This window comes from Neophocaena asiaeorientalis, unplaced genomic scaffold (genome assembly GCF_003031525.2).
Source record: "Neophocaena asiaeorientalis asiaeorientalis breed wild unplaced genomic scaffold, Neophocaena_asiaeorientalis_V1.1 scaffold112, whole genome shotgun sequence".
In the NCBI taxonomy this organism is placed as follows: Eukaryota; Metazoa; Chordata; class Mammalia; order Artiodactyla; family Phocoenidae; genus Neophocaena; species Neophocaena asiaeorientalis.
The window spans coordinates 1200657-1216856 of NW_020175413.1; the positions used below are offsets into that span (position 1 = coordinate 1200657).

At 37.8% G+C, this 16200-nt stretch overlaps 1 protein-coding gene across 2 annotated transcripts in view; it reads right to left on the minus strand.

Annotated features, from left to right (window-relative positions):
- The window catches only part of MARCHF6 (membrane associated ring-CH-type finger 6), a 72811-nt gene that overhangs the window by 30645 nt on the left and 25966 nt on the right, over window positions 1-16200 (minus strand). For both annotated transcript variants that reach the window (XM_024767202.1, XM_024767201.1), the window contains exons 5-11: window positions 15858-15930; window positions 11724-11892; window positions 10021-10210; window positions 8355-8416; window positions 7703-7735; window positions 4749-4800; window positions 269-327 (exon numbers count right to left, since the gene is read on the minus strand). In XM_024767202.1, the coding sequence (XP_024622970.1) occupies window positions 269-327; window positions 4749-4800; window positions 7703-7735; window positions 8355-8416; window positions 10021-10210; window positions 11724-11892; window positions 15858-15930 (638 nt within the window). The remainder of the gene's footprint in view (window positions 1-268; window positions 328-4748; window positions 4801-7702; window positions 7736-8354; window positions 8417-10020; window positions 10211-11723; window positions 11893-15857; window positions 15931-16200) is intronic.

Genomic DNA, 16200 nt, shown 5'->3' on the forward strand with positions numbered 1-16200 from the left:
CCCACAGTATGTCTCTGGCCTGCCCAACGGGAAGGAAGACAGTGCATCATGGGGCTTAGAGAACATCTTCCACAGCTGGCAACATGTCCTACTACGTCTTAGGCCACTTCTGGCTTAGAAGAGGTGAACGAGATGGTGCTGGATAACTATTCCTTTGTATAAGGCAGACTGAGAAATGAAGTAACTCTTTACAATATTATTACTTAGTCAACATATATCAAATTTGGGGTAATTAATAAAATTAAGTTTGCAAAAGTATCATACTCACGTGTTCTTCAAATCCCAAACCAACAAGGGAGAAGTGGCCAATGTGGTACGGGCAAAATGCTAAAAGGGGGGGAAAACTCAATGAAAACTTCAAAATCAAAACAACGAACACTCCCAGTACCAACCCCACTAAAAGGAACAAAGGCTTCTTGGAGAAATGGAAGATCTCAGAACCAAAAATGTACTGTCGGGCTTCCCTGGAGGCGCAGTGGTTGGGAGTCCGCCTGACAATGCAGGGGACGCAGGTTCGTGCCCCGGTCCGGGAGGATACCACATGCCACGGAGCGGCTGGGCCCGTGAGCCATGGCCGCTGAGCCTGCACGTCCGGAGCCTGTGCTCCGCAACGGGAGAGGCCGCAGCAGTGAGAGGCCCGCGTACCGCTAAAAAAAAAAAAAAATGTACTGTCTGTGACATCCTCTACAACCAGAGAACAAAAAAGTTACCAAGCTCCTAATAAACTCATGGTGAAAGGACACAAGAACTATTGTAAAAACAGTCTCACAGGCCTGTGGGAAGAGATGATGATATGAGCATCCAAAAAAAAAACCCCAAAACTGATGTAAACACACTGAATACATACAGTGAAGAAGATATGAGCATCCAAAAAACAAACAAACAAAAAAACTGATGAAAACACACTGAATACATACAAATTCATGAGTTCATAATACTCAAAAAAGGGAAAGCCAAAAACAAAAACCACAAAAGGAAAAAAGCAACATAACAGAAAACACTTTTATCACTAAGGAAAGTTGTTAGAACATCAATTCCTTATCCTGAAAACTAATAATTTAAGGAAAAAAACTGCACATCTGTCCTGCTTCTTCCAAACAAACAAATTCAGGTTAACTAAATAGTTCTAGCTGATAAGATCAAGCTCTTCTTTACAGAAAAGCTAGCCAATAAATGCATTAAAATGACAGAATTTGAAAATCACCATTTTGTAATGCCTAATAAAAATAAATTAATTCAGGCAAGTATCAATGGATAATAAACATATTTGGTAAAATGTTGATGGAACACTAGATATTTGCATGATACTAAAACACCACCTCCCACAGATTACTTTCTGATGTTTAAAGGGAAAAATGAAACCTAACAATAGAGGCTTCAAGATACTATCACCTGAACCACAGACAAAGGTGGATAACCAGACATCATGTACCTCCTGATATGTCATAATAATAGGCAAAGCATGACCAGTGAAAATTCTGTCCCAGAAGTACTGAACCTGAATCTAATCAGGCCTCAGATTTAACTTCCAGTTTAAAAGAAATATGGAGACAAAGGAACAAGGTAACAGAATCAACAGGAAGTCATCGGAAGAAAGTAGAAAGTGAGACACGTAGAAGACAGCTGACCTAGTGTCATCAACAAATCAATGGCAAAATAGGGTAGGAGTAGATGAGGGGAGCAAATAAAAAATATTCTAGATCAGAAAAACTTAAGATTTAACAACCAAAAGTAACAGTGAACTACCAGGTGTAAGATAGGCTCAAGGATGTACTACTGTACAACAAGGGGAATACAGCCAATATTTTATAGTAACTGTAAATGGAAAGTAACCTTTAAAAATTGTAAAACAATAAAAAAAAAATTTTTTTAATTACTGTAGGTTTAAAACCTACAGTAAGGTAAGGTAAACCTCCCTCAATATACTTCTTTCAAAATGTCCTTGACGATTCTCAGCTCTGTTGTAAAAACAGATGAACTTTAGTGCAATTTAATGAATTTTTTTGGTCCAAAACTGAAATAAAAAGGTAACAGGTAGACCTTATTTGAATTCTCATTCAAACAAAGCAACTATAAAATGATATTTAAGGAGACAATCTAGAATTTTTAATATGATCTATTATTAGGTAGTATTAAATTCTGGTAATTTTGTAAAGTGTCATGATATTCTGGTTAAATAAGAAAATAGCCTTAAGACAGGAATAAAGACACAGATGTAGAGAATAGACTTGAGGACACGGGGAGGGAGAAGGGTAAGCTGGGATGAAGTGAGAGAGTGGCATGGATATATACACTACCAAATGTAAAATAGCTAGTGGGAAGCAGCCACATAGCACAGGGAGATCAGCTCGCTGCTTTGTGTCCACCTAGAGGGGTGGGATAGGGAGGGTGGGAGGGAGATGCAAGAGGGAGGAGATATGGGGATATATGTATATGTATAGCTGATTCACTTTGTTATAAAGCAGAAACTAACACAACAATGTAAACCAATTATATTCCAATAAAGATGTTTAAAAGAAAATAGCCTTAAAATTTTCATATTAAGAATTTTGATAGTCTCTTTTCCTCAAGTCTTTCTTTCCATGTTAATATAACTGTAATTCATTCTCAGTTAATAAAATTTAATTACCTTTTTTATGGCAAAAATAACAGAACAGTATAGATTATTAGGAAAGGGGAGAGGGAGACTCAATCATAAAGACAAAAGTCAGAGTGAATCTACAGGGATCTGGCTGCCAAACCTTTTTAACCAAGTAGACATTTTTTTTAACAGGTATTCCCAATACACTTGAATTTCTTTATAAATTATACACATATACTATTTTATTAATATATTATGTGTATTATGAAGCACAGGCAAATTTTAAAGCGTGCGAAATAACAAATGCAGAATTTTTCCTATTTTATTCTCACACCCAACTCTGAGGACGACTCAAGCAGGCCCTTGGGAAAGGCAAACTTTCAAATTTCAACTCTATATATATAAATATTAACCTAAAGCACAAATTTTAACAATCAGTTTCTATCCCATTACACAGAAACTACTAGACAGGTACCCTGAAATTAAGATCAGTTTCTTAGGACTGTTCCCTTCCACTGAGACAGCAGCACGCTAAGGTTTTATTTCTGCAAAGCATAATACACGACCACAAAGGTCCGAGAATGCCAGTGGAAACTGCAGTACAGCAACCCAAGCAGGAAAGAAACATGAGTGTTGCTTAATCCCAATGACTATGTTCATCTAAAAGGAAAAGTATATTCCTAAAAAAAAGAGGAAGTTTTCCTAAAAAGAGGAAAACTTCTTGTTTCATTTCAAAAGATCCTAAGTATAATGTGCATACTAAGACAAGAAACATTGTTTTCATAGTATAAGCTTAGGAAGTTGGATTAGAAAAATTTACTTAGTTGAGATTTGCTTTACATAAACAAGAGTTCTTATTTCTATAATTCATGCTTTAAAGGTGACTTATTCCTTTAAACATTAATTTAGCACTAAGCTTTTCTTGCAAGAACAAAGACTAAAGTCTACTTAGATCACTTTTTCCTCTCAAAGAAAATTTGGTCAAGATCAAAAGAGTTTCACACTCTATACAGCAATTATTTTACATAATGAGAAACAAATGCAGAATAATCTGCAGACACATTTTCACCCCCATATGCAAGGGAAAACAACAAAGAATGGGCTTCCTGTTAATTTGCACCATCTTAAATATCTACTAAAAATTAAGAATGAATGGAACTTTTAAAAGACACTGTGTTTCAACAAGATACAGATAAATTTCTTTTGCTCTTTTATAGATAATATTCAGAAAACAATTTTTTTGTCTCATCCTTGATCTATTTATTCAGTGTCTTCTTTGACCATATGGCTTCCTATTGAAGACAACTGTTTCCTGATGAAAACACTGCTTTCTAGTCCCTAACACAGAGCAAATAACTTGGAATTTAGTGGAAGAAACTTGGAAAATATTCCTCCTTCTTAGGAGTAATTCATATGCACTAAGGAAGGAATTTCTCAAAGATATTCCCTATACAGAGATCTGCAGCCTGAGATCTCTCTATGAGACACCAATAGTACAGTCTAACAATAACCCAATTCTGTCAGACTACACCTTGAGGAAATGAATTCTAAAACCTTGGTTTACTCAACTGTTTCCCTTACCTTTCCCCAAAGCAGGAAAACCTGTCAGCTACATCTCAACCCTGCCTTCCTTACTCTCATGACTCCCAATGGGAGGGACTCTTAGTGTTGTCACTGAATCCGCATAGCTACAGTTGTTGAAGTGTTTGGAAGTAAACTTTGCTGGAATCTGGTTCTGAGGGGAATTACACTTTCCTCAAGCCTATATCCATCTCTGCGACAGATCCCAAGCCAAGGTCTCTGGTAGGCCTTGGTCAGGATTTTAACAGATGAAAACAAGATCTTCTGCCATAGGGAAGAACACACAGATAATCAGCACGAAATTAATTCCAGATGTGGAATATTATATATTCTCAAGTCAGTCTAAAATTGGCTTCTACAAAGAGAGACAGAAGTGCGCAACAGAAGCAAAGTTGGTAAATAACCGCAGTCAATGTTGCTTAGGAAAGAAAGTAACTGTATACCTGGGGTCTTCCTATACCAGATGACTGTCTAAAACTGTTTCATATATTCCTAAGTTTAAAAACAAAACAAAACCTGTAACAAGACTCCTAGAAAACTAAACTCCTACTGTAATACCATAAATAAAAGCATAAACGCCACTTACCAAAAACAAGAATGAACAGTGTGTTTAAAGACACCACCCAGAAGACATGTTCCTAAAGAAAAAGAGCATTAATAAAACATATTCATCTCCTATTTGATTTATGTTTAATCCATTTATTTAGTTATAAGACTGATATTTTTACTATAATTTTGAGATTTTGCTCAGAAATTATGTGTAACTTCATTTTTCATTAGACAGCTCATAAAACTAAACCTAATGAAACTTAAAGTTCATAATGTCCACAAGAAAAAAAAATCAAAGAAATCAATCCATAAACATTTCCTCTTCAGAAATTAATAATCTACCACAAACTACACAGATTCTCATAAATAATCGCCAGGTTTAAGTCATATGACACTAAAAAATTCTAAGTAAAGAAAAATTTGAAAACCACATTATTTCTGAACAACAGATCAATGTAAACTGCACAGCACTTCTTTCAGTGTCCAGTGTGTTCTCATGCCTTCTTTAAGGTCACCTGATCTTCTCTGGTCCCTTCTGTCCCCATGGCTTTCTTTGTTCAAGTCTCAGAATATGCGCTTTCACCTGGCCACTGACACACTCCACGCTTATGTACTACCGCCTCCAACATGAGGCCCACCCATCTATTCCTCCGCGTGTGCTCAGTCATGCTCCACGCTGACTATCGGGACACCCAAGCCTGTTTGCCCAGGCCCACTACCTCCCCCCACAATCAAGTTAAATGATCCTTCCAAGGGGGCCATGGAGAAATATTTCCATGAATCTTAACATGGTAAGATTTTCTTTTTAGAAAGATTATTCTAATCAGGTTCCCAATTTGCCATAAATCCAAGTGGCAAGAGGATGATAAGTCTGTTTAAGAGAGGACTACTACTGTACATTCCTACTTAGCATGTGGGCTCATAACACTTGAATTTTTCAGCTTCTCTGCCTTAAGGGCTCCCAAACTGTCCTTATCCTCAATATCTTTTGTGCCTCAACCTCTAGTTATCTTCTATAAAAATTCCCTGCTGACAACTCCCCTCTGCTAAGAAAGGCCTGACTAAGCCCTCTTCTATGCCTCTCGTGTCCTATACACACTGTTTGTCAGAGTCTTTACCTAAAGTTCCTTGTTTACATGTTCATTTCTCTCTACTAAACTATAAAGAGTCTTTGAGAACAGGTACCCTATTTCATTCATTTCTGAATCATCCAGTAACTATCACAGCTGGCACATGGTACATATTAAATAATTTGTAACAAATGCATGAAGTCATCCTGTGGTTTTTTTCTAAAAATTAGAATGGATTTGAATTAACACCACTGCCTCAATGACTTCTATCACTCATCTATGAGGGACTGATAAAGTACAGAAATGAGTATACAGCCAAATAATAGCTTCTATACTGACCATACTCAAGCCTTGAATAGGAGCTCACTAATATCACATTCTTACTAATCTGTGAATTATCATCAGATACATTCCTCAAAATCCTCACACTACTAACCTCAACTTCCTATTCTGGCCTGAGGAGCCAGCCTGAAGAGGAAGCCAACACTGTGGAAAGCAGAGGAGACAGATGGAAATTATCTGACTCTTCAATGACATTGCTGAGCCCCTGGATCAAGCACACCTGAAGCCCATCCTTCCTCTGGACTTCCTCCTGTATTACTGGTTTGGTCAGCTGGGGTTTGGCTACCTGCAGCCAAAGTCATCTTGATACTTAAAGCTATTTAAAAATCCCAAATGGCAAGTGATTTTGTATTACAGAACCTGAAAAGAGCATCATTTCTCCTTAAAGAACAAGTTAATTAAAGAACTGTTCTTCACCTTACAGTTGTACTCTTTACTATTAAGGTAAAGATAAGAGAGGCGCAACAAACAGGGGGTTCTCTCTGTGAATAGTGTAAAACTGCGCTGTTTTCACCAATTCTGGCATTAAACATTGCAAGGTGGGACTTTTTTTTTTAATCATTAAAAAAATTTTATTATTATTATTATTTTTTTTAATTTATTTAATTTATTTATTTTTGGCTGCACTGGGTCTTCGTTGCTGTGTGAGGGCTTTCTCTAGTTGTGGTGAGCGGGGGCTACTCTTCATTGTGGTGTGCGGGCTTCTCTTGTTGCAGAGCATGGGCTCTAGGCGTGCAGGCTTCAGTAGTTGTGGCACACGGGCTCCGTAGTTGTGGCTCATGGACTCTAGAGCACAGGCTCAGTAGTTGTGGCGCACGGGCTTAGTTGCTCCACGGCACATGGGATCTTCCCGGACTAGGGATTGAACCTGTGTCCCCTGCAATGGCAGGTGGATTCTTAACCACGGCGCCACCAGGGAAGTCCCACAAGGTGGAACTTTAAAAGAAAGCCAAGTATTCTTAACTACCATCAACTCTGAATTTCATTTTCTAAAAATCAAATATGTTTAATAATTTCCTTTGTAAATAATATTACCTTTATGCTTTGCCAGTTATTTTCAATGCACAAAACAGACTTTCTTCAACATATTAAGTAATCAAAAATCACAGGGCATCTTGACCTTTAATATAAAAAGCCAGAACATACTGTAAATCTGAAATCACTGAATCACTAAGACAAATAATTAAGTTGCAATTCTGTTATTAAAAAAGATTAGCCTGGACTTCCCTGGTGGCACAGTGGTTAAGAATCTGCCTGCCAATGCAGGGGACACAGGTTCGAGCCCTGGTCCGGGAAGATCCCACATGCCGCAGAGCAACTAAACCCGTGCGCCACAACTACTGAGCCTGCACTCTAGAGCCCATGAGCCACAACTACTGAGCCCGTGTGCCACAACTACAGAAGCCCTCATGCCTAGAGCCCATGCTCCGCAACCAGAGAAGCCACCACAGTGAGAAGTCCACGCACCGCAATGAAGAGCAGCCCCTGCCGCCGCAACTAGAAAAAGCCCACGCGCAGCAATGAAGATCCAACGCAGCAAAAAATAAATTAAAAAAAAAAAAAGATTAGCTTTACTTACCAGAAAAACGAGTGATCCATCAAGTCCTAGCATCTAAAATAAATAATATGCATTAATTTAAGATGCAACAGGATTTTTTATTCTATTTTTGAAAAAAGCTCATTTTCCTTTTAATATTTTTAAACATAATATTTACCCACTACTTTCCAATACAGCCTATCACTTTCAGAGAGTGAAAAACTTCTGTTCATGGGAGTTTTATATTTTGTATCTTCTTTTAATCCAAATTATATGATTATAAAGTTAAAATTTTCTATCTTGGGTTTCAACTCATTAGATATGGAGCCAGTCAAGATTTCATGATACAACAGTATTACTTTGTCAACTGAAGCATCAGAATAATACTTAAATTTAAATTGTTACTTCATTTTCAAAAGTCCACAATTTCAAGTTAAAGATTTTGTAAGTGGAGCAAGGTTTGTATTAAAGGCCAGAAGATAGAAAAAGGTATCAATAGACCTTTATCATAATATTTTTAATATTTTCATCACAAATAATACATTACTTAATTTTCCCTAGAAATTAAAGTTCTGGTAATTGTTTTCATTAAATGTAACTGGAAAATTAGTGTATACATCTAAATATGGTCAACTTTAAGATATACGTTAGGATTAAAACACTAGGATACTTGATAGAAAGAAGTCTTACGCACTCTTTCCCATGTAAGCTCTTCTGCAGCTCGGTCCCACTCTAAAGCATTCCAGTTCATGTCGTCTGGAAATATAATTGTAGTTTAGAGATTACTGATAGAACTTGAATTATAAATAAATATACTCTTTTAATTTGGTGTTTTATAACTGTTGTTGAGAAGGTAAACCACACTTAAAATATTTCCAAACTGAGTATTTGCTTGTTAGGCAATTTTTTAAAAACATAAATAAATACAACATATAAATTAAGATGATTCTAGATTGTGATAAGTGCAAGAAAGAAAATAAGCAGGGTTATGTGAAACAGAGGAATTCAACAGCTCTAAATCAAGAATGAATATGGTGGATTTGAGAAAAGTGAAGAAGCCAGGGGACTAGAATTCTCTGGGTGAGGAGGAGAGGGTGGCAGAAGATGCAGTATGACAGACAGACAGGGATCAGATCATATGAGAGGAATGTGAAGGCTGAATTCTGTTTCGTTCTTTAACATAATGGGGAGATCACTGACAGATTTTAAGGGCAGAGAGCAGTACAAACACTATGTGGAGCGAGAATGGAAGAAGGAAGACCAGGCAGGACCTACTGCATCAGACAAACAGAAGGAAACAAAGGCCAGCACTAGGGTACAGGAGCCGCAGTCTCAGAGCCTTTGAACATATACCCACCTCTCCCTGCAAAGGCCCCCTGCTCCCATTACACAACTGCCTTCTTCTCATCCTTCACGTCTCAGCTCCAATATCACTTACTCTGAGCTACCTGGGGAACCTTATTTAAAATAGGTCTCTCCTCAGTAGCATCCTCAGAGCAACGTGCACATTTACCACAATGTGTAATAACAAACTTGTTCACTTGGATATTTCTACTTCGTCACTAGACCAGAAACTCCATGAAGGCAGGGACCTGGTGTTTGAGTGCCTGGCACACAAGAAACACTCAGGTATCGGCAGTGATAAGTGGACCCAGAGACAGTGCAGCGCTTGACAGGAAAACTCTGGGGCCAGAGGAAAGAAAAGAAGGTGGTGACCTGCTGACAGCTGACTGGCAGGCTGGTCCCGGAAGTTCTTTACCACTCTGGAGTTATACTGCCAGAAAATGAGAAACTGGTTTCTTTGGGTGCTATCTGGCCTGCAGAGCACACTTCAAGAATTCTTCTTTGATAATAAAAGTTGTTCTGACTCAATAAAAATGGCAAAGGAATAAGATAAAACTGTAACAAGTTCCATTTTAAAAAAACAGGACCTATTCCAACTTACAAATAATTTCTTCCTATCCATCCTATAAAAAGTCCTGTGTAAAGTAGAATTTTATTTTATCTCATCTAATCTTATTTTATTTTATGGCCGCACCATGCAGCACTGTGGGATCTTAGTTCCCCAAAGAGGGATTGAACCCATGCCCCCTGCAGTGGAAGCTCGCAGTCTTAACCACTGGACCACTAGGGGAGTCCCTAAAGTACAACTGTAAAACTCAAAATGTGCCCTGCTTCATAGAAAAAAAAAGTATGCATATGTATATCCATAAATGCAAGTCTGCCAAAATAAAGTAAAAGCAGGTTAGAAACAGAACTTCAAACCCATTAAATTTTGAAAACTCCAATGCTCCCCAAGGTGAGCTGGGAATGGACTCATGGTCGCGAAGGAAGGCTGAGCACAGGCCGGCGGCCATTACCCTGTGCCCCATTGTTGGCATCAGCTGCATCTTCCCCGCCCGCGTCGTCCTCCTCCTCATTCTCCTCCTCCTCCTCTTCTGCCTGGTCATCCTGGGCTGCAGGGTTTTCCCCCACCACTGCGTTCTCAGCTGGTGGGTTAGCAGGCTGGTCGGGGGCAACATTTTCAGCACCATTTCCTCCTGCTGGAGCCTAAAATGACAGAGGAGACCAGAAATTTGGCTAACTTGCCTCAGTTTTGCTCTATTTTCAAATAGCACCCTCCCTTCTAAAAAAAAAAAACAAAACTAGCAAACAGACACAAACTCTATTAAAATTCCAAAAAAACCCCACCTCTCAAGGGCATTTCTTCTAAATGTATCTGAATTTGGATCAACTTGGTATATAAGAACATAAACTCATTTAACAGTGTACATATTCATTCAATATAATTTAGAGATGAACATTTCACAAAGCATTACAGGAAACAGGTTAACAAATCTGGCTATCTTGAATACATCATTCCGTAATCCTTCTTTATAAGGCATCTCTTGTCTTTACTGACCACTTCAGGGATGAAAATATATTTATGTATCTGTTTACACACATACTGATATATAACTTAATTCTCAGTTCACACTTGAGGAAAGGTTTCTCATTTCTGCTCAGGAGGGTAAGCCTGTCCATATGAACTTTATCAGTTTCCACAAGCACCCTTCTCTGGCTCTTCCTGAATTCTGCTACCTACCAAATGCAAAGACCTAGTTGTAGTTAATTAAAACACTGAACTCCTATGGAGTTAATTAAGATTCTAAAAGAACTGTATTAAAATGCTTCAAAATATGAGGTACAATGATGAAAGTATTAACGCTAGGTAAAAACTTGCTTAATAGTTCCATTTTTCATATGTGTGGTTTTCAAAGGCGAAGTTGTACTCTTAATTCTGTAGAAAAAAGGGTATGGCAGAATTTCATGAAATCAATCTTCACACTAAAAAAAGCCAAAGGTCCTTAATTGAAAAATTAAGTCGTTAAGTATCGTTAAGTTTTATTTTGAATTAATTTTATAGTCAATTTTTTCATAATAAAATTTTACAAAGGGCAAATTGTTTTTGTATTGTGAGTAGCCAGTTTGGGTTTTTTTTTACATTTTCAGCCCTATAATTTCTCAGTAAACAAGATAATAAAAATCATTTATCATAACTTCCTCTTCTTAATGTCTCTAGCAGACACTCTTGTATCTAAGCATGTCATCTCATAAATAAAAAGTAAAACTGTACAAGACTGTTATCAACAGTACTCCAATTTTTCTACTTTTGGTAATGTTTCTACTGAAAGCAACAAAGGTGAGGCATTTTACACATGAAGAAACTAATGAACAAAGAGGGTAAGGGGGCTTCCTTAATGTTATGCAGCACGTCAGAAGCCCATGCAGGAGGTTTGTATATTAACTGCCAGGCCGGCGGTAAGCTGTTAACCCAGGCAAAGGGAATGAGAGAGTATGTAGTATACCCCCAGTACTGTTCCCAGTCTCACTAGAAAACTAAGAGGCAAAGTAACAACAGCACTCTTTTGATTTTTCACATCTCCTTTTATCTTCTCCCAAACGTTGCCACTGTCCTGCTTTGCAATGAGGGACACGGGAGTCAAGGGTTTGGGTCTTAGAGGGTGACAATAATTCTTATGTCCTACCCAAATAAAATGAATTTGGGGATAGAGGGAGCTACCTCATTTTGGTGATGCCCAGCAGCGTTGAAGGGCGGAGCAGCATGCTCCAGCCAGATCGGGGCTCCCCCGTGGACTATCTGCTCTCGCAGCCACACCAGGCTGATGAACGCACACAATGTGCACGTCACCACAAAACAACCCTGCAAACAATCCGCCAACAAATTGTCCCTATTTAAAAAAAAAAAAAAGTACACAGAATTACTCCAAAGAACACTTAAAATTAAGAAACCACAGGTAACGACATTCACTTTACATAAAAATCTCAGAAAGAACAAGAAAAGTAAGTCATAACTTTCTGGTGAAAAATCAGTCTCTCAAAAAGAATTATTTCTGAGGATGGTGGCAATTTATCTATCTTATAAGCTGGCCAAACATGTTTATTTATATATTTGTATTATATGTGTTCATATTATAGAAAGCAAAGAATAACATCAGAACCACATAAATTGGCTATCCAGCCTCTCTTTGAACATAGCTGAGAAAAAGGAAGGCAGCAAGCAAAAAACTTAAAGCAGCCAAATACTTGACAAAGGTCAAGTATTAAATACATGTAATTTCCTAAAGATACGTGACTCTGTACAACCCTTACCAAGAATATCCTTATCCTTATTTTATACACAAGTTGAACCAACTTAGTTAGCTGATACTTAAACCCATGTAAATGAACAGAATCAGCAAATCAGAAAGGTGGAGAAGGGCCCCTAGAAAGGCCTAAAGACAACATAAAGGAAGGCTGAGAAATACACAATGCGTGAGGCAAAGGAGCCTGTGGTACATTTTACAAATGTCTCATTTAGAACGCAGATTAAATTTTGATGCCAACTGCAAATACACCAAAAGCATATTAGTTTCTCAACAAATCCAGACAGATCAAGTATGGTTCACATGAAAATACACGCAGTATAATAATACTGAAGACCTCTGTTCTTTTCCTCTCTGAAGGAGCATATCCTTCCCTGGTCTATGCCTGATTTCAGAGTAATCAAAGGTAACTCAAGAATCTTGGTAGCCTTCGGAAAATTCACTACCATAAGAGACATCTTTCCCTCCATGGAGAACTTAAGGAAGGGTCAATTTGGGAGACCTCGGCCTGGTAGCTCCAAACTGAACTAATGTGGCCCTCAGATGTTATCTGGAATATACCTTAATCAAAAGAGGAATACTAATCACCCCCTTACTAAGGACCCCTCCAGACCATTAAAATTTTGATAGGCTGGGACTAAAATACCCCTTCTCTACTCCTTCCTTGTCATCAGCAATAAGAACAGCAACTGCTTATTGTAGTTATTGTAGATTTTTAAGTGGTGACAAACTCTTTGTAGAATCCTTTCCTTTTCCCTCACACCTTGAATCTGGGCTGATTTGTGAACTGTCTGGACCAGAAGCGAATTTCCTGAGTTCTAAAGCCTAGAAGAGAGCTTTCAGGTAAGCTTCACTCTCACCCCTTTAGAATGCTGCCCTGAGGCCACCATGTAAAGAAGCCCCACTAGCCTTCTGAAGATGAGAAGCCATATGGAAGAGCCAAGGTACCCCATCTTAGACTACTCAACCCCAGTGACACATACGCATAATGGAGGCGAGCCCAACAGATAAATGGATCAGCTGAGCCCAGCCCAAACTGCTAACTCCCAGAATTATGAGCAAATGTTTGTTGTTTTAAGCCACTAAGTTTTAGGGACAGCATGTTTTGCAGCAATAGTTAACTGATAGACTGTGCCTAGAGATGCTGAGGAACTAAGCTACAGAATATGTAGCAGCTGCTAAGATATTAAGAAATTTTAAGTAAAATTTCAGAAAATGGATTCTATAGAGAAAAATGAAACATTACTCAGAAAAAATAAGTGATTTACTTATAAGTGCTTTCAGAAAAACTGGCTCAATTCTTCAAATTCTAAAAGGCAGCATGAGATTATAAAAGCAACCCACGCTTACAATTTCTTTCCACTATTCCCACCAAGCTTTCAGCATTCTTCCCATGTCAATGAGGAAGCTCAAGGCAGCTCAGGTGTGGCCCACTAACCAATCAGGTCACAGAGAAAAGGAGAGCCTGCCAACATAAGGCAAGCAACAGCTCTGAGTTTTGGTGATAATTTTGCTATGTATTAACATAGTGCTCAAAATTCACATATAGTTTTTACATGTATTTGTGAATTTAATCTTTGAACAGCCCACCCAAATCCCTGAGGCATGATCTTCCTCATTTTACAGATGAGGAAACAGGGGTTCAGAACTGTCCAGTGATTTGCCCAAGGTCACCAAAAAGTTGCAGCACTTTTAAATTCCAATGTCAGGGTTCCTTCTGTTACAACCAGCTACATCTTTGCATCACCTAAGTGATCACACTTGCCAAACAACCAGATGTTTAATGGTTCCGCCAACAAGAAGTAAAGGTGGTAGGCAAGTAAAATACTGCCTTACTTGAGACTAAAATACTAAATTTTCACTGACATGGCTTCCATAAACACCTGTTTTTCACAAAGCCAAAGCCTACCAATTTAAGCTTTGGTAAACATTAACATATTTAGCCACTTAAAACAGAAACCATTAAAGAAGTAACACACCCCCACTTTACTGAACAGCACAGATGGGACCTCAAGTCACCTCTTCTAAACAACTGAGATACTGACTGGCTGCTACACTGCTCTCTCAAAAATTACAATGATAAATACAACTCTAGCCTCAAACTAAATGGAACAAGACTGCCCTGTTTAGAACGGTTCTTCTATTCGTTCATATATATTAAAATATAACTTCCATCACTCTTAGCAGTCACCCCTTGCTTTTTTCTGACCTCCCTCGCTACTTCTAATATGTGCCTTTATTTTGTATACGATTCCTAAATGAAAGCCGGAGGTGAGCTACATCATATACGTGGAGACATATGAATGACACTTCAGCCAAGACTGATTTTTCTTGCCTCTATACTAAGACTGTGTTCTGGATGGCTGATATAAAAATCTGATGTCCAAAAATAGTAGCACTGTCCTATTTGTTTCACTGAATCACTTCATAGAAAGTCAGTATTTTCATACAAAGGGCTACCTTATTACACTGTTTCTAAATTCTCAAGTGTGTCAAATTACTGCTTCTCCTTTTTATGAGGGCCACAGCCATTAGTGCCCTATTTTCAAGATCCTTGTCTACTTATAAACATTACTTCGAAAGCTGTTGTAATGTAAATAAAGTTCAAGTTCAAAACCTTTTATCTTATCTATTCCCTATACTGCCAAAGAAACACATAAATTAAATAACTTGCCGGTTCTATCCAAAAAAGGTAAAACTAGCAAGGAGGAAAAACAAGTTGCAAACACATCTAATATTTCTAAGTATTTTCAGCCATGATTCAAAATAATGATGCAGACAAAAGAGACTTAAAAGACCTCCTCCTTGATTTCTTTTCTATCAGAAATGTAACATGCTCTCCTGCTCTCTTCTATTGCCATTTAGCTTATTTTTATAATATATTCCGCATGCTTCTGTTCTAAAAGACAGTCTTATATTGTTCTTTGCCCTTACTGACATAGGGATCAGAAACCTAAGGTCAATTGGGTACAAAAGATTTTAGCAAACAGAGGGGCAATCTTTTGCAAGCTTAATATTCTAATGATCTTGATACAGTTAATCATTTACAGCATTTCTAACATCAATAATTTTGAAAACACATATGTCTTTCCCAAGAAACTGCAATTACAAAGCTTTATGTCAAATTAAAATACAGTAAAACCACCACAGTGAACAAGTTTTTACAGTCCATCTCCTAACAATCACAAAAAACATTTTAAAAAGAAATTTGACTTCAAATGTCTGTGCTCTTAAAAACACATGTTTAAATGAACGCCCAGCGTATCACTATATGGAACAGTACATTTCTTGCACTACACGACAGCTTATTTAACTAGCTGTCCCACCGTTACCAAACTGTCCTTTAAGATGGGTATGTTTTAAAACATCATTTATATATGTCAGCTACTTCCACTGTAGCTGTAACTTTAGAATAGGTAACAAACATAAGGTATTATTTGTCCTTGGAATAGAAGGACTTTTCAAATTACAACAAACACAAGTATGCAGAAGAAAAAATGAGCACCATTCACAATGTGCAGCCTTCCACCACCACGAGGTTCAATACTTACGTGGACAGCATGTCTAGTGGCAGTGTCAGCAGGGAGCTCACAGAGCCAGTAAACAAGCACTTGTAGATGCGACCTACCAAGAAAGGGCATGAAGGCATACAGTCACAACTCTCATCGTAACTCATACAGTCGCTCAACTAAACAGATAAAGTGGAACACTGCGAATGCCACTGAAATAAACATTTAGTCTTTGCAAGGTTGAGCCTCATAATACTAAAGATAAAAAAAAAATGTCAAGCATTAAAACTAGTGACAGTAAAGAATAAATGTTACACAATGTTTAAAGTTTTGATTCTCTCTAGATTTACTTACTTGTTTTTATTAAATGAGCTTAGATGTTTGA